At 38.2% G+C, this 24112-nt stretch overlaps 2 protein-coding genes across 11 annotated transcripts in view; one reads left to right on the top strand and one right to left on the bottom strand.

The window, feature by feature from the left end:
* The window catches only part of VPS54 (VPS54 subunit of GARP complex), a 132780-nt gene extending 113843 nt beyond the window's left edge, over window positions 1-18937 (top strand). For 6 of the 8 annotated variants that reach the window (XM_003908722.4, XM_031655233.1, XM_021924882.2 and 3 more), the window contains 3 exons: window positions 11524-11631; window positions 13495-13589; window positions 17544-18182. In XM_003908722.4, the coding sequence (XP_003908771.1) occupies window positions 11524-11631; window positions 13495-13589; window positions 17544-17649 (309 nt within the window). In that variant the 3' untranslated portion in view covers window positions 17650-18182. Of the gene's footprint in view, window positions 1-11523; window positions 11632-13494; window positions 13590-17543 lie in introns of all 8 variants that reach the window. The other 2 variants (XR_002516676.1, XM_003908723.4) reach the window with 1 other exon arrangement.
* Window positions 18938-19525: 588 nt separating this feature from the next.
* UGP2 (UDP-glucose pyrophosphorylase 2) overlaps window positions 19526-24112 on the bottom strand; it is a 53333-nt gene continuing 48746 nt past the window's right edge. For all 3 annotated transcript variants that reach the window (XM_021924885.2, XM_021924884.2, XM_003908725.4), the window contains exons 8-10: window positions 23424-23666; window positions 20886-20990; window positions 19526-19969 (exon numbers count right to left, since the gene is read on the bottom strand). In XM_021924885.2, the coding sequence (XP_021780577.1) occupies window positions 19862-19969; window positions 20886-20990; window positions 23424-23666 (456 nt within the window). In that variant the 3' untranslated portion in view covers window positions 19526-19861. The remainder of the gene's footprint in view (window positions 19970-20885; window positions 20991-23423; window positions 23667-24112) is intronic.

The following is a 24112-nucleotide window of genomic DNA, read 5'->3' as shown; positions in this document are numbered from 1 at the left end:
TGGATCTGTCCGATACCATACTCTTCTGCCTGAAAACATTCCATTCATATTTCTTGTGTATATACTGCCAGCAATGAATCACCTCAGTTTTTGTTTGAAAAAGCCTGTATTTCCTCTTCATTTTTCAAAGATAGTTTTGCTAGATGTAGAATTCAGTTCAATTGTTTTCTGGCTTGCACAGTTTTCAACAAGAAGTCTGCTGTAATTCTTTGTTTTTGGCTGTATTTGCCTTCAAAAATATTATCTTTGATTTTCAGCAGTTTCACTATGATGTGTCTAAGTTTTGTGTGTTTTTGATCATGCTTGAGTTTCTTCTGCACTTCTTGGACCTGTTGTGTGTTTCCTTTTTTATAGTTTCAGTTTCTCCCTTAAGATTTCAGTTTCATTAGATCCTTTAACATGTTAATTAGTTATTTTATTTTATTTATTTTATTTTAGTTATGTTATGTTATGTTATTTTTGAGACAGTCCCACTCTTTCACTCAGGCTGGAGCACGGTTGCGTGATCACTACGACCTCCACCTCCTGGGTTTAAGCAATTCTCATGTCTCAGCTCTGGGTAGCTGGCATGCGCCACCACACCCAGCTAATTTTTGTATTTTTAGTAGAAATGGGGTTTTGCCATGTTGGCCAGACTGGTCTCAACTCCTGACTTCAGGTGATCCACCCGCTTCAGCCTCCCAAAGTGCTGGGAGTACAGGCATGAGCCACTGCACCTGGCCTAATCAGTTATTTTTATATCTCCCTCTAATCGTTTCAACATCTGGATTATCTCTGAGTCTGATTCTGTTGGTTGCTTTATTTCTTGACAGTGGGATATTGTTTTCTTTTTTGTATATTTTGTAATTTTTTAATTAAATGCTGAACCTTGTATGTAGAAGAACAGTAAAGACTGTGAGATAAATAGTGTTTATGCATGGAAATGGACTTACCTCTTCTGTCAGGCTATTTTTGTTATGGTTTGAATCAAATTATTCAATAATCAAGCTGGGTTTCTGTTTTGTTGTTGCTGCTGTTATCCTTAGTATGCCAGAGGCTTCCAACTCCTTCAGTAGTAGGCTGCTACTCCCTTGTGTTTAATGTAGGGCCTGAGGTGGTGTTAGAGGGTTTTTCTCAGTGTTTGTTTCACCCTCATCTTTTAGTCATCTCTGTACATCTGCACTATAGAGCAGGAGTCTTTCTCTAGACTCTCAGTGCTGGGCTCTTAAGGGTAATAGGGGAAATATCTGTTCTTGTCTGGTCTCCATCTTAGGTAGAGTCTATATACCTGGCCTTGAATGTGGAGCCCATACTTCTGCTCACAACCTCTGCTTTGATTGGTACAAGATCCTGGGCTTCAGGTGTTTTTGTCCCTTCCTTCAGCAGCAGGCATGTTTTTTTGTTTTGTTTTGTTTTGTTTTGAGACGGAGTTTTGCTCTCGTCTCCCAGGCTGGAGTGCAACGGCGTGATCTCAGCTCACTGTAACCTCTGCCTCCCGGGTTCAAGCAATTCTCCTGCCTCAACCTTCCAATAGCTGGGATTACAGGCATGCACCACCATGCCCAGCTAATTTTGTATTTTTAGTAGAGACAGGGTTTCACCATGTTGGCCAGGCTGGTCTCAAACTCCTGACCTCAGGTGATCCACCCTCCTTGGCCTCCCAAAGTGCTGGGATTACAGGCATGAGCCACTGTGCCCAGCCCAGGAGCAGGCATGTTTTGTTCCTGCTGTCACACGGTGACCCCAGTGGTGAAAGTTTGGTGCCCCTTCTCAGTGACTTAGGCCTTTTACTTTGTATGAGAATAGGGTTTGGGGGAAATGGATGGCATTTGTTTCTATTCCCTTGTGGCAACTAATCACCTCCTGAATACCTGTGCTACTGAGAGTGGATTTATATGGTCTTCTCCCTTTGATCCTTCTGTTTCTTCTGAGTACCTCCTGGAGGCCGTGAAGTAAAACGTGCATGAGTGCAAACTCTCATTATGGCTAGGGTTTTCACTTATCCTAAATCTATCCTAGCCCACGTTTGGTGCAGGGGCCTTTGAAAACAGTATGCTGAGAATAGATAGGGCTCAAGGACGGTATCTCCAATTGAACTTTTAATGAACTCCCGTAGGCGCCAAGAAGGCGGGCAGATAAGGAAGAGCATAGAGACAAGGAACTGAGTAGAAGGTTACATCTGGGAAAAGAAAGTTTGTTTTGCATTGCGTTCTTTCTGCTGACGTGGGGTTTATGGAGTATAAATAAAGTGAGGTGGAGGCTCTGAGTGCGGCCGCCATGTTCTCTGTTTGTCTTTGTCTTTTGTGTCTGTTCATTCTCCACCACCCCCGGCACGGACCCCAATAGTTTGGCCTTTAGGAATCTGTTAAAATTTTAGTTATTTTCTTCTTACTTGCTTCTCTTGTGGTTACCTCTTGTTTTTATGCTCTGCCAAAAGTGAGACAGTTCCTGTGTATCACCTCTCCTCAGAGGGCCTTTTCAGTCTTTGGAATTAGTTCCCTTGGTTCCCCTGATCTCTGTTCTCTTATGTCAAGAAGAATTATGATTTTATAGATTATCTCAGTTTTTTGTATTGTTAAGGTAGTAGCAATGTTCTATTGCAGCTTTCTAAATTTTAAATAAAAGTTTTTTAATGAATGAATCATATGATTAGAATGGTACTTTAGAAGTATTAATCAGAAAGTATATAAAACAGATTTGAGGCCGGGTGTGGTGGCGCATGCCTGTAATCCCAGCACTTTGGGAGGCCGAGGCTGGTGGATCACGAGGTCAGGAGATCGAGACCATCCTGGCCAACATGGTGAAACCCCATCTCTACTAAAAACAAAAAATTACCTGGGCGGGGTGGCGAGCTCCTGTATGTAGTCCCTGCTACTCGGGAGGCTGAGGCAGGAGAACCACTTGAACCCGGGAGGCAGAGGTTGCAGTGAGCTGAGATTGCGCCACTGCACTCCAGCCTGGCGTCAGAGTGAGACTCCGTCTCAAGGAAACAAAAAACAAACAAAACAGATTTGAAATAATATGGCGTGTCCTCTATTTGGAATACCTGTTTCTTTTTCCCCTTTGAAGACTGAACACCTCAGGTGGGCAGCTTAGGAAGCCATTAGACATCATTGTGTAAATGTCCTTCACTTGAGTTCTATAGCATTCATTGTCCACTTTTTGGAACACCAACCAGCTTTTAGACAGTTATCTCCCCAAAGGGACTTTGATTCATCTTTGTACACTCCAGACAGCAGTGAATCTGATACATTCATTCAAGCATACACACACACACACACACACACACACACACACACACGTACATATATACACACTTTCAGAAGAGTGTTATACAGGTAGTAGAGGAAGGTAGTTGGCTGGTGGCAGGAACTAAATTTTATAAACTGAGAGTAAAGAAGTACAATCTCAAGTTTAGGTGACTGAAGAAATGTGTAAAGGTAATATGGAAAGAATAGTACCTTTAGGAAAAGCAGGGGTGAAGGAAGGTTTGGGGGAGTATCTTAGGTTTTTAGGGCCCCCATAACAAATTACCACAAATTGGATGACTTAAAATAATAGAAGTCTGTTCTTTCCCCGTTCTGGAACCTAGAAGTCTGAAATGAAGGTGTGGGCCAGGCTCTGCTCCCTTTGAAGACTCCTGGGAAGAATTATTCCCCGCTTCTTTCCAGCTTCAGGTGGTGGCTGTCAGTCCTTGGCATTCCTTGGCTTGTAGTTGCCTCATGCCGGTCTCTCTGCCTGGTCTTCACATGGTTGTCTTCCCTCTGCATGTGACTCTGTGTCTGAATTTCTCTCTTCTTTCTTGTATAAAGACCCCGGTCGTGGATTTAGGTCCCACTCTAATCCATTATGACCTCATGAGGTACCAAGTGGACATGAATTTTGAGGGGACACTATTCAACCCAGTACAGGGGCCCTGGTAGTTAAGAGGATGTTACCATAAATTATACTTACTAGGATGACTAAAATAAAAAAAAAAAATAGCAAGTGTTGGTGAGGATGTGGAGAATAAATTAGAGCCTGCATACACTGCTAGTGATATTGTAAAATGATGCAGCCACTTTGGAAAACAGTTTAGCATTTCCTCAAAAGATTAAACCTGGAGTTACCATAAGACCCAGTAATTCCACCACTAGGTATATACCCAAGTATATTGAAAACATTGTAAAAAGAAATGAAATGCTTAAGCTGGGTGTGGTAGTGTGTGCCTGTAGTCCTACCTACTCAGAAGGCTGAAGTGGAAGGATTGCTTGAGCACAGGAGTTCCAGGTTACAGTGGGCTACGATCATACCACTGCACTCTAGCCTGGGTGACAGAGTGAGACACTGTCTCTAAAAATGAATAAATAACAAAAAGAAATGAAGTACTGATTCATTCATAAACAAAAGCATTATGTTTAGGGAAAGAAGCCAGTCACAAAAAGCCACATATTGTATGATTCCATTTCTATGAAATGTCCAGAATAAGCAAATTCAGGGACAGAAAGTAGATTAGTGGTTGCCAGGGGCTGGGGAAAAGGGAGAGTCCAGAAGGACAACTTTTGGGTTTGGAATTTCTTTTGGAGGTAATGAAAATATTTATAAATTAGCAGTAATAGCTGTGTAACTATGAATTTACCAAAACCCAGTGAATTTTATATTTTGAAAGAATGAATTTTATGGTATGTGAATTATATCTCAAAGCTGTTATTAATAAAAAAAGATAAAAAGATAAGAGGATCTTTGATATATTTTTAGGGTGAAGAGAGACAAACCCTTGGGTTTGGGTGGTCACAACTTTGCTTAATTCAGTTACATGGTGATCTATACACGGTTCTTTTACAGCAGTTTATTGGAACTCATCACATTTTAATAAACTAGTGCATATTAGTACATTCTAATGAAGCATACTAATATAAAATTAGTACATTTAAAATATAGTATTTAGCCCAAATTTGTCTTATAAATAAAATGGTATATAATTTCAGCTGTGTGAATTCTAAAATATAAGCTAAAAGATGGTTTTTATTTTTATTTATTTATTTATTTTTCTCAGAAAGTTTCTAGGTTTTTTTTTTTTTTTTATACTTTCAGTTCTAGGGTACATGTGCATAACGTGCAGGTTTCTTACATATGTATACTTGTGCCGTGTTGGTGTGCTGCACCCATCAACTCGTCAGCACCCATCAACTCGTCATTTACATCAGGTATAACTCCCAATGCAATCCCTCCCCCCTCCCCCTTCCCCGTGATAGGCCCTGGTGTGTGATGTTCCCCTTCCCGAGTCTAAGTGATCTCATTGTTCAGTTCCCACCTATGAGTGAGAACATGCGGTGTTTGGTTTTCTGTTCTTGTGATAGTTTGCTGAGAATGATGGTTTCCAGCTGCATCCGTGTCCCTACAAAGGACACAAACTCATCCTTTTTTATGGCTGCATAGTATTCCATGGTGTATATGTGCCACATTTTCTTAATCCAGTCCGTCACTGATGGACATTTGGGTTGATTCCAAGTCTTTGCTATTGTGAATAGTGCCGCAATAAACATACGTGTGCGTGTGTCTTTATAGCAGCATGAGTTATAATCCTTTGGGTATATACCCAGTAATGGGATGGCTGGGTCATATGGTACTTCTAGTTCTAGATCCTTGAGGAATCGCCATACTGTTTTCCATAATGGTTGAACTAGTTTACAATCCCACCAACAGTGTAAAAGTGTTCCTATTTCTCCACATCCTCTCCAGCACCTGTTGTTTCCTGACTTTTTAATGATGGCCATTCTAACTGGTGTGAGATGGTATCTCATTGTGGTTTTGATGTGCATTTCTCTGATGGCCAGTGATGATGAGCATTTTTTCATGTGTCTGTTGGCTGTATGAATGTCTTCTTTTCAGAACTGTCTGTTCATCTCCTTTGCCCACTTTTTGATGGGGTTGTTTGTTTTTTTCTTGTAAATTTGTTGGAGTTCTTTGTAAGTTCTGGATATTAGCACTTTGTCTGATGAGCAGATTGCAAAAATTTTCTCCCATTCTGTAGGTTGCCTGTTCACTCTGATGGTAGTTTCTTTTGCTGTACAGAAGCTCTTTAGTTTAATTAGATCCCATTTGTCAATTTTGGCTTTTGTTGCCATTGCTTTTGGTGTTTTAGACATGAATTCCTTGCCCATGCCTATGTCCTGAATGGTATTACCTAGGTTTTCTTCTAGGGCTTTTATGGCATTAAGTCTAACATTTAAGTCTCAAATCCATCTTGAATTAATTTTCGTTTAAGGAGTAAGGAAAGGATCCATTTTCAGCTTTCTACTTATGGCTAGCCAATTTTCCCAGCACCACTTATTAAATAGGGAATCCTTTCCCCATTTCTTGTTTTTCTCAGGTTTATCAAAGATCAGATGGCTGTAGATGTGTGGTATTATTTCTGAGGACTCTGTTCTGTTCCATTGGTCTATATCTCTGTTTTGGTACCAGTACCATGCTGTTTTGCTTACTGTAGCCTTGTAGTATAGTTTGAAATCAGGTAGCGTGATGCCTCCAGCTTTGTTCTTTTGACTTAGGATTGTCTTGGCAATGCGGGCTCTTTTTTGGTTCCATATGAACTTTAAAGCAGTTTTTTCCAATTCTGTGAAGAAACTCATTGGTAGCTTGATGGGGATGGCATTGAATCTGTAAATTACCTTGGGCAGTATGGCCATTTTCACAATATTGATTCTTCCTATCCATGAGCATGGTATGTTCTTCCATTTGTTTGTGTCCTCTTTTATTTCACTGAGCAGTGGTTTGTAGTTCTCCTTGAAGAGGTCCTTTACATCCCTTGTAAGTTGGATTCCTAGGTATTTTATTCTCTTTGAAGCAATTGTGAATGGCAGTTCATTCATGATTTGGCTCTATGTTAGTCTGTTACTGATGTATAAGATGGCTTGTGATTTTTGCACATTAATTTTGTATCCTGAGACTTTGCTGAAGTTGCTTATCAGCTTAAGGAGATTTTGGGCTGAGACAATGGGGTTTTCTAAATATACAATCATGTCATCTGCAAACAGGGACAATTTGACTTCTTCTTCTCCTAACTGAATACCCTTTATTTCTTTCTCTTGCCTGATTGCCCTAGCCAGAACTTCGAACACTATGTTGAATAGGAGTGGTGAGAGAAGGCATCCATGTCTTGTGCCAGTTTTCAAAGGGAATTTTTCCAGTTTTTGCCCATTCGGTATGATATTGGCTGTGGGTTTGTCATAAATAGCTCTTATTATTTTGAGATACATTCCATCAATACCGAATTTATTGAGCGTTTTTAGCATAAAGGGCTGTTGAATTTTGTCAAAGGCCTTTTCTGCATCTATTGAGATAATCATGTGGTTTTTGTCTTTGGTTCTGTTTATATGCTGGATTACGTTTATTGATTTGCGTATGTTGAACCAGCCTTGCATCCCAGGGATGAAGCCCACTTGATCATGGTGGATAAGCTTTTTGATGTGCTGCTGGATTCGGTTTGCCAGCATTTTATTGAGGATTTTCTCATCGATGTTCATCAGGGATATTCGTCTAAAATTCCCTTTTTTTATTGTGTCTCTGTCAGGCTTTGGTATCAGGATGATGTTAGCCTCATAAAATGAGTTAGGGAGGATTCCCTCTTTTTCTGTTGATTTGGAATAGTTTCAGAAGGAATGGTACCAGCTCCTCCTTGTACCTCTGGTAGAATTCAGCTGTGAATCCATCTGGTCCTGGACTTTTTTGGTTGGTAGGCTATTAATTATTGCCTCAATTTCAGAGCCTGCTATTGGTCTATTCAGGGATTCAGCTTCTTCCTGGTATAGTCTTGGGAGAGTGTAAGTGTCCAGGAAATTGTCCATTTCTTCTAGATTTTCTAGTTTATTTGCATAGAGGTGTTTATAGTATTCTCTGATGATAGTTTATATTTCTGTGGGGTCGGTGGTGATATCTCCTTTATCATTTTTTATTGCGTCTATTTGATTCTTCTCTCTTTTCTTCTTTATTAGTCTTGTTAGCGGTCTATCAATTTTGTTGATCTTTTCAAAAAACCAACTCCTGGATTCATTGATTTTTTTGGAGGGTTTTTTGTGTCTCTTATCTCCTTCAGTTCTGCTCTGATCTTAGTTATTTCTTGCCTTCTGCTAGCTTTTGAATGTGTTTGCTCTTGCTTCTCTAGTTCTTTTAATTGTGGTGTTAGAGTGTCAATTTTAGATCTTTCCTGCTTTCTCTTGTGGGCATTTAGTGCTATAAATTTCCCTTTACACACTGCTTTAAATGTGTCCCAGAGATTCTGGTATGTTGTATCTTTGTTCTCATTGGTTGCAGAACATCTTTATTTCTGCCTTCATTTTGTTATGTACCCAGTAGTTATTCAGGAGCAGGTTGTTCAGTTTCCATGTAGTTGAGTGGTTTTGATTGAGTTTCTTAGTCCTGAGTTCTAGTTTGATTGCACTGTGGTCTGAGAGACAGTTTGTTATAATTTCTGTTCTTGTACATTTGCTGAGGAGTGCTTTACTTCCAATTATGTGGTCAATTTTGGAATAAGTGTGATGTGGTGCTGAGAAGAATGTATGTTCTGTTGATTTGGGGTGGAGAGTTCTGTAGATGTCTATTAGGTCTGCTTGCTGCAGCGATGAGTTCAATTCCTGGATATTCTTGTTAACTTTCTGTCTCGTTGATCTGTCTAATGTTGACAGTGGGGTGTTGAAGTCTCCCATTATTATTGTATGGGAGTCTAAGTCTCTTTGTAAATCTCTAAGGACTTGCTTTATGAATCTGGGTGCTCCTGTATTGGGTGCATATATATTTAGGATAGTTAGCTCTTCCTGTTGAATTGATCCCTTTACCGTTATGTAATGGCCTTCTTTGTCTCTTTTGATCTTTGATAGTTTAAAGTCTGTTTTATCAGAGACTAGTATTGCAACCCCTGCTTTTTTTGGTTCTCCATTTGCTTGGTAGATCTTCCTCCATCCCTTTATTTTGAGCCTATGTATGTCTCTGCGTGTGAGATGGGTCTCCTGAATACAGCAGACTGATGGGTCTTGACTCTTTATCCAGTTTGCCAGTCTGTGTCTTTTAATTGGAGCATTTAGTCCATTTACATTTAAGGTTAATATTGTTATGTGTGAACTTGATCCTGTCATTATGATATTAACTGGTTATTTTGCTCGTTAGTTGATGCAGTTTCTTCCTAGCTTCGATGGTCTTTACATTTTGGCATGTTTTTGCAATGGCTGGTACCGGTAGTTCCTTTCCATGTTTACTGCTTCCTTCAGGGTCTCTTGTAAGGCAGGCCTGGTGGTGACAAAATCTCTCAGCATTTGCTTGTCTGTAAAGGATTTTATTTCTCCTTCACTTATGAAACTTAGTTTGGCTGGATATGAAATTCTGGGTTGAAAATTCTTTAAGAATGTTGAATATTGGCCCCCGCTCTCTTCTGGCTTGGAGAGTTTCTGCTGAGAGATCTGCTGTTAGTCTGATGGGCTTCCCTTTGTGTGTAACCCGACCTTTCTCTCTGGCTGCCCTTTAGATTTTTTCCTTCATTTCAACTTTGGTGAATCTGGCAATTATGTGTCTTGGAGTTGCTCTTCTCGAGGAGTATCTTTGTGGCGTTCTCTGTATTTCCTGAATTTGAATGTTGGCCTGCCCTACTAGGTTGGGGAAGTTCTCCTGGATGATATCCTGAAGAGTGTTTTCCAGCTTGGTTCCATTTTTCCCCTCACTTTCAGGCACCCCTATCAGACGTAGATTTGGTCTTTTTACGCAATCCCATACTTCTTGCAGGTTTTATTCATTCTTTTTCTTCTTTTTTCTTTAGATTTCTCTTCTCGCTTCATTTCATTCATTTGATCCTCAGTCGCTGATACTCTTTCTTCCAGTTGATCGAGTCGGTTACTGAAGCTTGTGCATTTGTCATGTATTTCTCGTGTCATGGTTTTCATCTCTGTCCGTTCGTTTATGGCCTTCTCTGCGTTAATTATTCTGGTTATCAATTCTTCCACTCTTTTTTCAAGATTTTTAGTTTCTTTGCACTGGGTAAGTAATTCGTCCTTTAGCTCTGAGAAGTTTGATGGACTGAAGCCTTCTCTCATCTCGTCGAAGTCATTCTCCATCCAGCTTTGATCCGTTGCTGGCGAAGAGCTGCGTTCCTTTGGAGGGGGAGATGGGCTCTTATTTTTTGAATTTCCAGCTTTTCTGCCCTGCTTTTTCCCCATCTTTGTGGTTTTATCTGCCTCTGGTCTTTGATGATGGTGACGTACTGATGGGGTTTTGGTGTGGGTGTCCTTCCTGTTTGTTAGTTTTCTTTCTAACAGTCAGGACCCTCAGCTGTAGGTCTGTTGGAGATTGCTTCAAGTCCACTCCAGACCCTGTTTGCCTGGGTGTCAGCAGTAGAGGCTGCAGAAGATAGAATACTGCTGAATAGCGAGTGTACCTGTCTGATTCTTGCTTTGGAAGCTTCCTCTCAGGGGTGTACTCCACCGTGTGAGGTGTGGGGTGTCGGTCTGCCCCTAGTGGAGGATGTCTCCCAGTTAGGCTACTCAGGGGTCAGGGACCCACGTGAGCAGGCAGTCTGTCCGTTCTCAGATCTCAGCCTCCGTGTTGGGAGATCCACTGCTCTCTTCAAAGCTGTCAGACAGAGTCGTTTGCGTCTGCAGAGGTTTTTGCTGCTTTTTTTGTTGTTGTTCAAAAGATGGTTTTTAAAGTCATACTACCATATTGTTTCATATGTAGGAATAGTAAAATGAATTTACCTAAGTTTAAATTTTTAGCAGAGAGCATTGCTGAAAAAAAATCCTTCTTTTAGTGTTAGGGTAAAATATGATTACTATATTGACCCACCTACAAACTAAAAAACATCTTAATTCTGCCATATTTTTCTGTTGATTTCAGGTATGATCATGTTGACACATTGTTTTTTTGTTTGTTTGTTTGTTTTTTTTTTTTGAGACAGAGTTTCACTCTTGTCGCCCAGGTTGGAGTGCAGTGGTGCTATCTTGGCTCACTGCAGCCTCCACCTCCCAGGTCCAAGCAATTTTCCTGTTTCAGCCTCCCGAGTAGCTGGAATTACACGTGCCTGCCACCATGCCCTGGCTAATTTTTAAATTGTTTAAAACATAATCTGTTTATTTGGAGGGACTACATTGTATATTGAGCCAGATTAGTAGCTAACATTTTTTTGAGTACTTACTTTGTATCAAGCACTGTTTTGCATTCTTATGAGTCCTCTTTTTTAATTCTCACAGCAGCCCTTTGAGATAGATAAATTAAGTAACTTGCCCAACATCACATAGCTTAGAATGGGAGGAGCTGGGATCTGAACCCAGCAGTCTAAGTTTGGAAGCAGCGTTTGTTCTTAGTCACTGAGCTATTTTAGCTCCTTTAAAGTGGATTAAGATATTGAATGAAAGGTTCTCAAGATTTGTATGAGTAGTGCAGATCACAGTTGAAAAGTGTAAGCTTGAGTACTATGCCAGAATTGGATATGTGGAGGGACAGTAAATATATGTCTCAGGGAATGGTGGAGACATATGCAATTCAGAGGACATGACCATAATTATCATTATTTTCCCCTGCCAGTATGAGGTGAAGGCTCCCGTTCCTTCTGCCTGTTTCAGGAATATTTGTAAGCAAATGACAAAAATGCACGAAGCTATATTTGATCTCCTTCCAGAAGAACAAACACAGGTGAGTAGTAATTCCTAAAACTATTTATGTATATATAACATACAATATCTGCAGAATTGGGGTAGTTTTACATGCTTTTGGCACAGTTAAGCTGTTCATGTTCCAATATGATTATCATTTTTTTACATCGTTACATTGACTGGTAGAACATGGATAAAAATTTCTAATTTCTAAGTGCTCCTTGCAGTGACAGACCAGAGTTATAGCTTTACTATATGATAAACAATTCTAAAAAGTAGGTTTTCTGTTTGTCCATGATCAGTAGTCCCAGATTCTACTTACGTCATTTATTATGCTGTTCCTTGGAAAATTAGAGTTGGCCTTTATCAATTAGTAGCAAAATATGTTATGGTGATTGTAATTCAAATTGGCTATGGGAAGAATTAGTGATAAAGTTAATAAGATTAACACATGTAATTAACTCAATCTGCTTTATTGTTAGATCAGCATAAGTGATCTGTAATAAAGACAAACTAGGAAAAAGAGCAAAATGCAGGGTCGGGGAGCCTTTGGCACCTCTCAGCTATGAAGTATCCACCCTTCTATCTCTACTGTATTCCCCTACAAAAGTATTATCACAGAGTTCGCTTCACTCTTCAGTAACAACTCTACCCCCTACACCCCTGTTCCCCTCTCCTGGAACTTTGAACTTTCCAGTATTCTCTTTTTTACCAGTTTTTTTTTTTTTTTTAATTAATCTTAGCTTATTTCCTCCATATTAAGTGTGCCTAGTTTGTAGAATAAATGGTATAATATTAAAGTCTAGTTGCTGTATGACTAATGAATTTAACTTTCACTGGGATTTTTGCTATTCAGACAAGTTTGTTTATTTCAGTTTGTCTCTCTTACTTGGTTGAGTGCATGGAAATGGCATTTGGGAGCAGAGGGTGGCTTTCTTAGTATCTCTTGCCTGCTGTTGCTCCTGCTGGTCTCCTTTCCTATGCCACCTCAAACTTCATCCTATACTAGCTAGTAACATTTTCTTCATATTTCCCTAGGTTTTCATAAATCATACCAAACTCATGAATAAATATCATGGAACTCCTTTGGGACTCACTGAGGACTGAAGGGGAGCCATAAAATATGGCGGACCCACTAGGGTCGTCTCCTTTTTCCTTCTAATTTCTTCTTAGCCAAGCCATCCTTTCCATTCCACATGTAAGATCCTCCACCTCTGGCATTCTGACCTTCTGGATTTGCCATCTGAGTTCTAATTCTAGAGCAGGACTTAGCCAGATCAGAGAGCTGGGCATACAGGTACTTCATGTGTTTTTATCTGTGGCATAAAGGGTACTCTTGTCAAAGCTGGGCAAATGTTATTTTATGTCACTATTGCCACTTGAATACTAGTAATTCCACAAAACTTCCATAGATTGTTATATATATTTTCCCCACAGACAATGTTGTTTCACAAAATCATTTCATAAATTCATTGTATATAATTTTAGGTTAGGTATTTCCCAAAGCTTGCGAGAACAATAAAATACTTTGAAGTGATTTCACTAGAAGTATGAAGGTAACTTTGCCTCTATCATTATGACATTCTTTCCCCTATCAACTTCCTACTTAATATATTACAAAATTCCCCACTACTTTTTATTATTTTTACTTGTCACAGTTGATCCCACTTACGGGATTTTTTTCCAAAAAGGAGTACTAAGGAGGTTAGAAAGCTTTTATCCAGCTAAGGAGAAAAAATGTAGTGAAATAGCAATGGAATACTTTCAGAGGAGGATTTTAAAAGTATATGCCAAAGCAAAGGTTTTGGTTTTTAAAAATACTTTCTCTAATATTGATAACTCAGATATTTACATATTCTATTTCAGTAGAACTTTAGGAAACTTAGTTTTATTTCTTTTTCAGATGTTATTTTTAAGAATTAATGCAAGTTATAAACTCCACTTGAAAAAGCAGTTATCTCACTTAAATGTGATAAATGATGGAGGACCTCAAAATGGGTATGTTTTTTTTTAAACATTTTCACCATATACTCCCATATTGAATTGTTTTAATGATCAGTTTTGATTATTTATGCCACCCTTTTCTGCTGTAATCACACCGAAGACCAATGTTGTAAAATCAGCAAGCTTTTGTGCTTTCTTTTGCCCCGTGGAAATACCTGTTTCTGTCTAACTATCTAAAAGTGGTGTATACATGGACAATTACTTACCTGACCTTATGTATCTGTTTTGAGGCAGTGTGAGTTAGTAGCGCTTCCTTAGATACCCAATAGCTTTCCCCAATTCAAACAGGATTCAAAAGTCCTACTGTGTGACCATGTGAATGTCACTTAACCTCTGTGCCACATTTATAAAATAACAAGGATGAAATATGTCTTAATTCCTTACAGGGTTATGAAAAATAATATATGTGTGTATATGTATGTATTTTATTGTAAGCTATTGAAAAAATTGTATATATTACTGTTAAAATAGCATAGTACATAGAAAGCATAGGATAGCATTTAGAATCTGAAAACTTGGGTTAAGTTCTAGTTCTGTCACTTACTAGCTGTTGTAACTTTGGGCAAATCACTTACTCCCCTCAGCTTAGGTTTTTTAGATTTGAAAATAGGGATGATGATAAAAGTTTCCTTAACAGGATTTTTGTGAAGAGTTATGTAGATAAAGATATGGGGAAGAGATTTTATAACATTTAAAGCAGTGATCATTTAGTTATATCTTAGTATCAATCCTTTAGTGTGCTAGGGTTTTTAGGAATAAAATTTTATTCCCTGTTAAAGGAATTTCAGGCTCAAATTTCAAACTCATAAAGTTGGCCTTGCCATTTAAAAAGAAGTACAGTGAATCAATTTTGCAAAAAGCTATGTGAAAGCTTTGTTCTGTTGAATCTGTTAGGCTGAATTTAAGAGTTTTATGCAAGAATGATACTCTCTCTTATTACCTGATTCTTCTTTTTCTTTTTAAAGAATCATTTGTTTTCAAAAATTTCAAGGCCATGGAACATTTAAAGGACGATGATGAACACTGAATACCTTTTACCTAGATTTATCAACTGTTAAAATTTTGCCACATTCTCCCTGCCACTTTTGCTCCTTCTCCCTCCCACCCCCATACCTCCCTTTTGCCAAACATCCAAAAAAGTAGGCTGCAGTCATAAAACTTAACCCTTAAATACTTTGGCATGTGTCTCTAAAAACAAGGACATTTTTATACAATCATAATACCTGAACCCCACCTAAGAAAATCAACATTAATTTAATAATGTTAAACCAACATAGAGTCAGGTATTTTCAGCAAGAACATCACATGGGTGACACTGTGTATATCTCTGTCTTGATGTCAAATGATGCAAATGGTACATACATGAGAGACCTGCTCCTGAAAAGGTAATAGCATATGAGAAACTTAAGAGACTCTTGGTAGAGATGTATACTGTGTACCCTAAAGAGGCTGTTCAAAAAAAGCTAGTAATATTTTCAAGGCCTACCCCGCTCATACCCTTTTACTTTTATTCCCATAACTAAATCTGGGTTGGTTAGTTGGGTTTTTGCAGACGAGTAGTTCTGAAGCATGCAAGCTAACTCGTTAGCTATTATTTTTCTTTTTTAATATATCTATTTGGAAGTCAGTCTGACCTTAGAGATCCTCACTGTCACATACTAACAGAAACTCATTCTTTGTAAGTCAATTCATGTCTTTGAAAGATGCCTGAAGATTAACCTCTATCCTCTAGCCAAGGACATAAACTACCTGCGTAAAAGGAATTTTTGTTTCTGAAATTGCACTAAAAATGTAGCTTTTGACTTTTTTTGACATAAACATAAAATTAACCATTTTAAAGTGAACAATTCAGTGGCATTTAGTGTCTTCACAATGGTGCGTAACCACCACTTCTATCTAGTTCCAAACATTTTCACTACTCCAAAAGAAAATCCTGTACCCATCAGGCAGTTGCTTCCTATTTCTCCCTCTCCCCAGCCTTGTACTTTTATTTTTATTTTTTGAGACGGAGTATCGCTCTGTCACACAGGCTAGAGCGCAGTGGTGTGATCTCAGCTCACTTCAACCTCCACCTCCCAGGTTCAAGCGATTCTCCTGCCTCCGCCTCCTGAGTAGCTGGGATTAACAGGCACGTGCCACCACACCTGGCTAATTTTTGTATTTTTAGTAGAGACAGAGTTTTATCATGTTGGCCAGGCTGGTCTCAAACTCCTGACCTCAGGTGATCTGCCTGCCTCGGCCTCCCAAAGTGCTGGGATTACAGGCATGAGCCCACGCCCAGCCCAGCTCTGTACTTTTTAATGTAATTTTTTCCCTCTATTTTAAAATATTTTAAAAATAGAGACATACAGAGAATAATAAAATATTTATATTTCTACTACCCAGAATTGATCATTAACATTTGTCATTTTCACTTGAAAAAAATATTTATTGTATTTTTAAAATGGTATTCAAAAAATTGCATTCCAGATGAAGCTGAAGTACACCTTTACACCTCATCTGCAGTTCCTTTCCCTTTTTCTCCTAACCTTTAGGTAATATTTCCAGTGAGTTTAATCTACATTCTTTCAGTCTTTCTCATTTATTATACCTAGATTTATGAAAAATATGTAGTGCTGTTTTGTAAATTTACTTATATGGTATATTGCATATATGCAGCTTGCTTTCTACTTGGCATTTTTACTGATTTATCTCTGTTGATCTGTGGAAGTTGTCTGTTTTTGACTGCTGTATAGTCAAAACCACCTTTTTTTTTTTTTTTTTTTTGGAGACAGGGTCTCATGGTCACACAGGCTGGAGAGCAGTGGTGTGATCATGGCTCACTGCAGCCTCAACCTCCGTGGCTCAAGCAATCCTCCCACCACAGACTCCCCAGTAGCTGCAACTACAGGTGTGTGGTACCACACCCAGCTAATTTTTTTTATTTTTTTTTTAGAGATGAGGTCTCGCTATGTTGCCCAGGCTGGTCTTGGAACTCCTGAGCTCAGGTGATCCTCCTGCCTCAGCCTCCCCAAGTGTTGGGATTACAGGCGTGAGCCACCACTCCATGAATCAACCATAGGTAAATTAGACATTTCCCCTAGTGATAAATTGCTAAGTCATGACTTTTTTCCATTATAACCATGCCATACTGAAGATCCTTATACATGTCTAGTGGTGTGACCATTTCTTCAGGGCATATACCTGAATATAAGTGAATTGGAGCTAATACACATTTTCACATTGTTAGGTATTGACAGTGGCTGTTAATACTCCATTAGTGGAGTAGTTTGTGAGAATTTGTTTCCCACATCTTGCCAACATTTGCTGTTAGATTTCTTAATTGTTGCCAGTCTGATGGGGGATAATAGTACCTTGTTTTGATTGGCATTTTCCTGACATTTACCATTTTTTCAGTTTATTGGTTATTCAGGTGTTTTCATCTGTGACTTCTTGTTCATATTCTTTCCTATTTTTCTCTTGGGTTTTTAAAGAAATATCTAGTAGGGCTTATATACATGAATACTAGTCTGTATTTAATCGCTTAGATGACACTTAGAAAACCTGGCCTGCTTTTCCCTTGAGTTTACTATTTTAGTCAACACACCTGTACTCTAGTGCTAACCAATCAAAAACATTTTAGTTTAACCTGTTATTTTCTCTGTATATTAATTCATGCTGTTTTAAGATAGATGATTTTCTTGGGCTGAATTTATCATGAAACTGACTCCAACATGCATTGATGTATTCATTTTCCAAATATTTATTATGGAAATACAGCATTAAATGGCCTACTTGTTGATAACAGGAATCCTGCTAAGATAATATGTTGACACTTGGGTGCTAAGAAATCTGAATTTTAGATAATACTGTAGCAGCCAGGATAGGACTGACTCGGTGAGCACTGTTACTTTAATTATCTGAATAGAAAGCTTGAGATTTAAAAATAATTTTCTCTCCATTATTTAGGTTGGTCACAGCAGATGTAGCTTTTTACACTGGAAATCTTCAAGCCTTAAAAGGCCTTAAAGATTTGGACCTAAATATGGCCGAAATTTGGGAGCAGAAGAGGTGATGTCATACTGGAAAACTGGGTAGTTCATCTGACCATGGGATGTGTTTGTTATGAAGAAAATCTGGATGCCTGTGATTTGAGAATTGAACCTGAAACCCAAAGTGAACTGGGGAGGGGGAAGGGAAAAAGGAAAGTATCAGTGTTGGGAAACTGGATTCAGTGGGATCTACAAGGAATGTCATTTTTGTGCATCCTACAGTGAGGAGTAACTGATCAGGTGTCTATAACATTTTTCATTCTCTCTGGAAACAGACTCAGGTTTCTTTGGACCAAATCCAAAAGAACACATAGCTGTAACACAGCTGTAGTTGACTAGAATGCTCTGTATACTTTATATTAAAAAATGCTTTGCATTTCTTCCAGTGCAATGAAATTCATATGGTGTCCCACCTTATTTAATGATGGTACAATTTAAAATCTTAAAATCTTAGTCAACCTCTGTAGAAAGTTTTCTCTATGAAAGTAAAGCTGTTTGAAAAATTATTTTTTTACAGATCTTTCTATAAAAAATAAACATCTTTTGATTGCTTGGATTTAGGAATTCAATTTTTGTTTCAGTGACCAATGTCAAGTTGCAGGCTTTGTGTGTTGCATATTTAGTATTTCTACTACCACCATATGTCAACTGGGTAAAGCCTTCCAGAGCTGTCTAAATACCTGAAAGAAAAGACTTAAGTCTTTTTTTAAGTAATACTTAAAAAAAAAGATACTGTCATCTATTTATGCAACTACTTTTCAGAAATGGTATATAAAAGGCTACAGTTTAATATCTGTATTTTTATAAAAGTATGAAGGGTTTGGGGTGTTTTTATTTGTAGCAGAGGTAAGAATATGTATTCATATAATCTGCCTACTTTTGAGTTCTCATTTTAACATTTAGATAACATAATGAAGTATGGCCCCCTTGGATCCTTGTTTTTAAGTTACTTTCCATGTGTATATGAACAAAGACCAGGGAGAAACAGAACTTTTAAAAATATCGGCTGCTGTGTTGGGGCCAGAAATAAGGTGACAAGTAAAGACTTTTATAATACCTACCTTCAACATGAGAATCAGCAGCACTCTACAAATGAAAGTGCCTGTGCCTCACCTCACACCAAGAATCTTGCCTAACCCTGTCAGAGTGCCTAATATCCTGTGGTGATTATGTACAATGAAACAGTCTTATTTTGTGCTCTTTGGTTTCTTAAAAGGAAAGCTTGTTTTCTTTCCTTTATCATTACAGAGGTATGTCATTGGTTCTTAAACTATCTATCTATCTGTCTAAAATAAAGCTGTAAAAAATTAACAGACTTTAAAAGGCAACTTTTTTTTAAATGGTATACAGTGAACTTTAAGTTAAACAAGCAGCCTACTCAAAACAAGTATGGATGAATTTTTAAAAAAGGCATAAATTGAACTATCAGCAGACCTGATTGGAAAGATTATTAATGATCATTTTTCAGTGATAATAAACAAGCTTCAGGAAATGAAGCTTCAGGGAAAGGGAACTTTTTATGAAGCTCTACCCCATACTTCACTATAGAAGAGTACAAGGATGTGAAAGAAATGCCTTCCCTTTGCCCGCCCCATCAGCTGGGAAAATAAATGCCACTTTGTTTCAATAAATGGAGAGTCTGTGGAAAGCATGGCAGGCATCCCAGTTTTAGAACTAGATGAAAGGTACTAAATACCTTCAGTTTAATTCCTATGGAAATAATGGTATGATTAAGATTCTTAGAAATGCCAAAAACTGGACTTGTTAGGTAACTAACCAGTGTGTACTTAAATATTCCAAGGGCAAATCTTCCAACTAATATAGTAACTGTCTAGCAAGAATAAACCATTTTATTTTACCATTTCATAGTTAGCATTATAAAGTACAAGTGTACACAAGTATTGCTTCACTGCTTTATTTTTGAAATGACAAGCAATTCAATGTGACCATCACTGAGGCTTCTGTTAAAAGATCTTCCAGAGTTGCCCCAGTTTTAAGATTAAACAATATTGCACTTTAAGATGAACTAACTTTTGGGATCCTCTTCAAAGAAGGAAAGTATTGCTCCATCTGTGCTTTTCTTAGACTAAAAGCATACTGCAGAAAACTCTACTTTAAAAATCAACACTGCAGGGTACAGTAACATAGTAAAGTACCTGCCTATTTTAGAATCCTAGAGAACATTTCATTGTAAGAAACTAGCCCATTATCAAAGCGTCCACAGTATTTTTCATTTCAGTGGTCCAAGATGCGAAGGTTTCCAGATACAATCTTGTTCTCTAATACTGCTCCAGGTGGGATGTCAATTCTGTCACCATGATTTGCAATGATGATAACCGTTCCCTAAGTGACAGGGAAAACAAAAGAGTGTACTTGCAACTGCAACGCAATTTGATTATCTTACAGTGATCAAGTTTATGTACAACTCTTTTTTACAGTGGAGTAACTGTATTTATAAACAATATTAAACATGAAAAACAAGTGACAGTTAAGGAAAATTGTAATGTGTCCTTCTGTAACAATCCTAGCAGTAGTTCTAGATTCTCTGTCTCCTTGTTAGAGGTAGAACTAACAGTGGGAGGTGGACCCGGTACCACAGCATGGCCAGCCCCCTTTTGAAGGCCTACTTGCAAGGCCACCAGGATTATCCAACTTTCATAGAGAAATTAAAAGGTGCTTGGTTTATATTTACATATAGGGCTTTGTTGTTGTTTTTATAATGGTTTACTGATAAGATTTTTCATGTCTTAAGTCTTTAGGCAGTCTCAGCAATAAAATTCAATATATGTATTTGTTTTTTCAAGATCTTCATTTAAGTAAGCTTTATTGGGAGGAGTACATGAAATCTAGTTAGGAGATTTTTTAAAAAATTACATGATTTGGAAAAAGCTATTGTATCTTTAATACTTTTATACCCCCATTTCCCTCCTATTTCTTACGTGAGGCTGGAATGACAGAGTACCCGAGTACTACAATAATGTAAATGAATATTCTTACAGAGATAACATTCCTTTAATATATTCAGTACAAATTAAGTTGTCATTTTTTTCTACTTTTATTCAAATATTCATCTTTTGTAAGCTAATGGTAATAGTGATCCTATTTTAAAGATTCTCATTTCAGTAAAATAGTACCAACTTAATTACTAGTGTAATTAAGACTAACAAGTATTCCTTAAAGTAAATGTAAATTTATGACTAGAAAATGAGACCTATATTGTAAAGCTGTAAGAAATATAATTTTCACTGTTACAACATACCTTTAATGAAACATTTTTTCCAAATGTCACATCTCCTGAAACTGTGAGGTGATCCAATTCAAGCATATCTGGTATACTTTCAAATCTTCTTAGATAATCTTGAACCTTACAGAAAAGTAGAAATATAAAAATTTGTCTCAAATGGGTTCACAGAAAGGAAAAATATTAAAGTTTAACTGAACTGTAAAAATATTTTATGGCAAAGCTCAGGTCCTCTAATGCGAAGCACCTATTTATTAAGCACTCATTATATGCTAAATGCCGTGCAGAAAAGACCAGGAACTACCAACACTGTTTCTACACCAAGCAATTTACAACAGAGTTGAGCAGATCCTAACTTTTTTTTTTTTTTTTTTTAAAGATAATCAACATGCCAAGAGCCAGATGAGTAGTTCACATAATCTGAATTCAACTGGAAAAAAAGAGATCATGCTTTGAAGCAGGCTAGACTGGAGCTGGACTTTAGTGGATAGGTAGGATTCTGAAAAATTAGAGCACATTTTAGGAAGAGCAACAGCACAAATTATTATAAGTTATCACCATCTTTGTCTTTTTATTTCCTCAGATTTTACAAGCACTAGAGATTGTCCTATGTGAACCCGTTTCCTATTTTTCTGGGAAAATGGGAGCAATCAGAAAACTTCCACTTGTTTCCATCCACTACCACCACCTTGCCCGCATTGCCCATTACTCTGTCTTCCTAGTACTGGAATTGGACTGTTTCTATTCCTAAAGCCAACCTCTCCACTTGTGCATCAGATCCCTTCTTATGGCCTACTGAGTGTTGTTTCAGCAGTTCTCCCTCTTCAATGTTTTATCCCTCCTGACTGCATTAATTCCCATTAATGTTTAAACATCCTCCCATTAAAAAAAAAACAAAAACTCAAATCCTATATTTCTTTCTACCTATACCCCCATTTCTCTTTTTCTCTTTAAGGCAAAACTCTTGAGTTTTCTACCTTCATATCTCCGATTCCTCCTTTTTCATTCTCTCTCAAATCCACGCCTGTGAGGCTCCCACACCTCCATACTGATACATCTAATTCCCATCTTTCTTGAATCAGCAGGAGCATTTGACAGATGATCATTCCCACTGTCTTGAAATATTTTCTTCATTTGACTCTGAGGACACATGCATTCATAGTTTTCTAATTCCCCATCTGCATTCTACACATCCACAGCAGGTGGCACCAAACCACACCCAGGACTAAAATAGACTGGGATGGCAGAGCAGGACCCCATAGGCCAACCACAAAGGCTCACAGTGTCATATTTCATTGATTAAATTTTTTAGATTTCACTCATCAGGCTAAGGTGGAGTTTTACAGCAGGTCCACAGATAGTGCTGTTTTGTTCAATGTTATTTTGTTATAACGTTGATGAGGAAAAAAAAAAAGATTCCCAGCCAGGACTACTGTCTGTGTGGAGTTGGCACGTTCTCCCCACATTTGTGTGGGTTTTCTCCAACTATTCTGGTTTCTTCCCACATCCCAAAGATGTGCGTGTTAGGTGAACTGGTGTGTCTACATGGTCCCAGTATGACTGTGGGTACGTGTGAGTGTGCCCTGAGATGGGGGCAGCCTGTCCAGGGTTGGCTCCTGCCTTGTGCCCTGAGCTGCCGGGATAAACTCTGGTCACCCATGAACCTGAACTGGAATAAGTGAGTCAAGAATTATCTTGTTTTTATTAGTCAATGTATGTACAGCTCACATTTATTTCAGGGTTTAATATTAGAAGTGTTTTGTTTTTGTTTTAAAATGTGGTGATATTTTTGTGACCAGAAATAAACTGTAGGAACTGAACTCTTGTTTATATAAATTAACCTATGGTAAAATGTGTTATACATTGTTTTGCTTACTGTGGCAGTTTCCAAGAACATACTGATGACACTGAGGACTTAACTGTACTTGCTATTCCACCTGTCTAGAACACTTTTTGCACTAGATACCCATTTGTCAGACCCAATCAACTTCTCAATGAGGCTGCCTGTGGCCACTCAACGTAAAATTACACCATCACCACCCCCCTCAATCCCCACGCCCCGAGGCATTCCCTTTTCTCTATCCTTGGTTTCTCCATAGCATTTTCCACCACTTGGCATATCATACATTTACTTATCATCCTTTCCCCACTAGAATGTCAATTCTGTGAAGACAAAGATTTAGTCTGTTTTGTTTACTACTAAATCCCTAGAATCTAGAACACTGCCCAGTACATGATAGGGGCTCAATAAGTATTTGTTAAGCCAGAATTAACCTTTTCCCACTGATGAAAGCAGTACTGGTCTTGGAAGAGACAGAAGATAAAATGCCCCAAAATTTAAAGATTATTTTCTACTCCCCATATGGCAATCATGTTTCAAATGTGAAGTAAAATCTTTATCTTCTATGATGAATTCCCTTTAAAAGATATCAAAGACAGAGGAATACAACAGGTCAGGGGTAGAGACTGTAATTAGTCTCCAATTCACATGTACATCATATTTTTATAATTACACATTTAAGAAATATGAACTCACATATCTTTATAGTTACATACCTTTGTAAAAGAACTGCCTAATTTAACCAAGGGCACTGTAGGAAATTCCCGCTTTTCACTCATTGTCAGAGATCCTGCATTAAGACTATAGAGGTTTGACATCACCAGTAAGAGATCTGATGTGGTTTTGACAGGCAGAAAACGGCTCCTTGGCACATTAATACCTAGAGAATTCTCGAAACTTTTGATGGCAGCCCCTACTGCAGTTTCTAACTGAATGACATTCAGGCCTCCATCCAAAGTCTGTAAGAAATTAGGGGTGGGGAATAGAGAACAGAGGTTTTAAGCACCTACAACTTAGTTCCATGTAGGTTAGTTAATATTTTGGGAAGTGACTTCAGAGATCCATTGATGGAAAAAAAAAGATTTTCTTTTTGAGACAGAGTCTCGCTCTGTCACCCAGGCTGGATGGAGTCCAATGGCGCGATCTCGGCTCACTGCAGCCTCCGCCTCCTGGGTTCAAGCAATTCTTATGCCTCAGCTTCCTGAGTAGCTGGGATTACAAGCATGTGCCACCATGCCCAGCTAATTTTTTGTATTTTTAGTAGAGATGGGGTTTCACTATGTTGGCCAGGTTGGTCCCGGCCTCAAGTGATCTGCCGGCCTCGGCCTCACAAAGTGTTGGGATTACAGGTATGAGACACTAAGCCTGGCCAGAAAAATAATTTTGAGAACTGACATTTATTAAG

The sequence above is a fragment of the Papio anubis genome, chromosome 14 (assembly GCF_008728515.1).
Source record: "Papio anubis isolate 15944 chromosome 14, Panubis1.0, whole genome shotgun sequence".
Lineage (NCBI taxonomy): Eukaryota > Metazoa > Chordata > Mammalia > Primates > Cercopithecidae > Papio > Papio anubis.
This window is presented reverse-complemented; position numbering and strand designations above follow the sequence as displayed.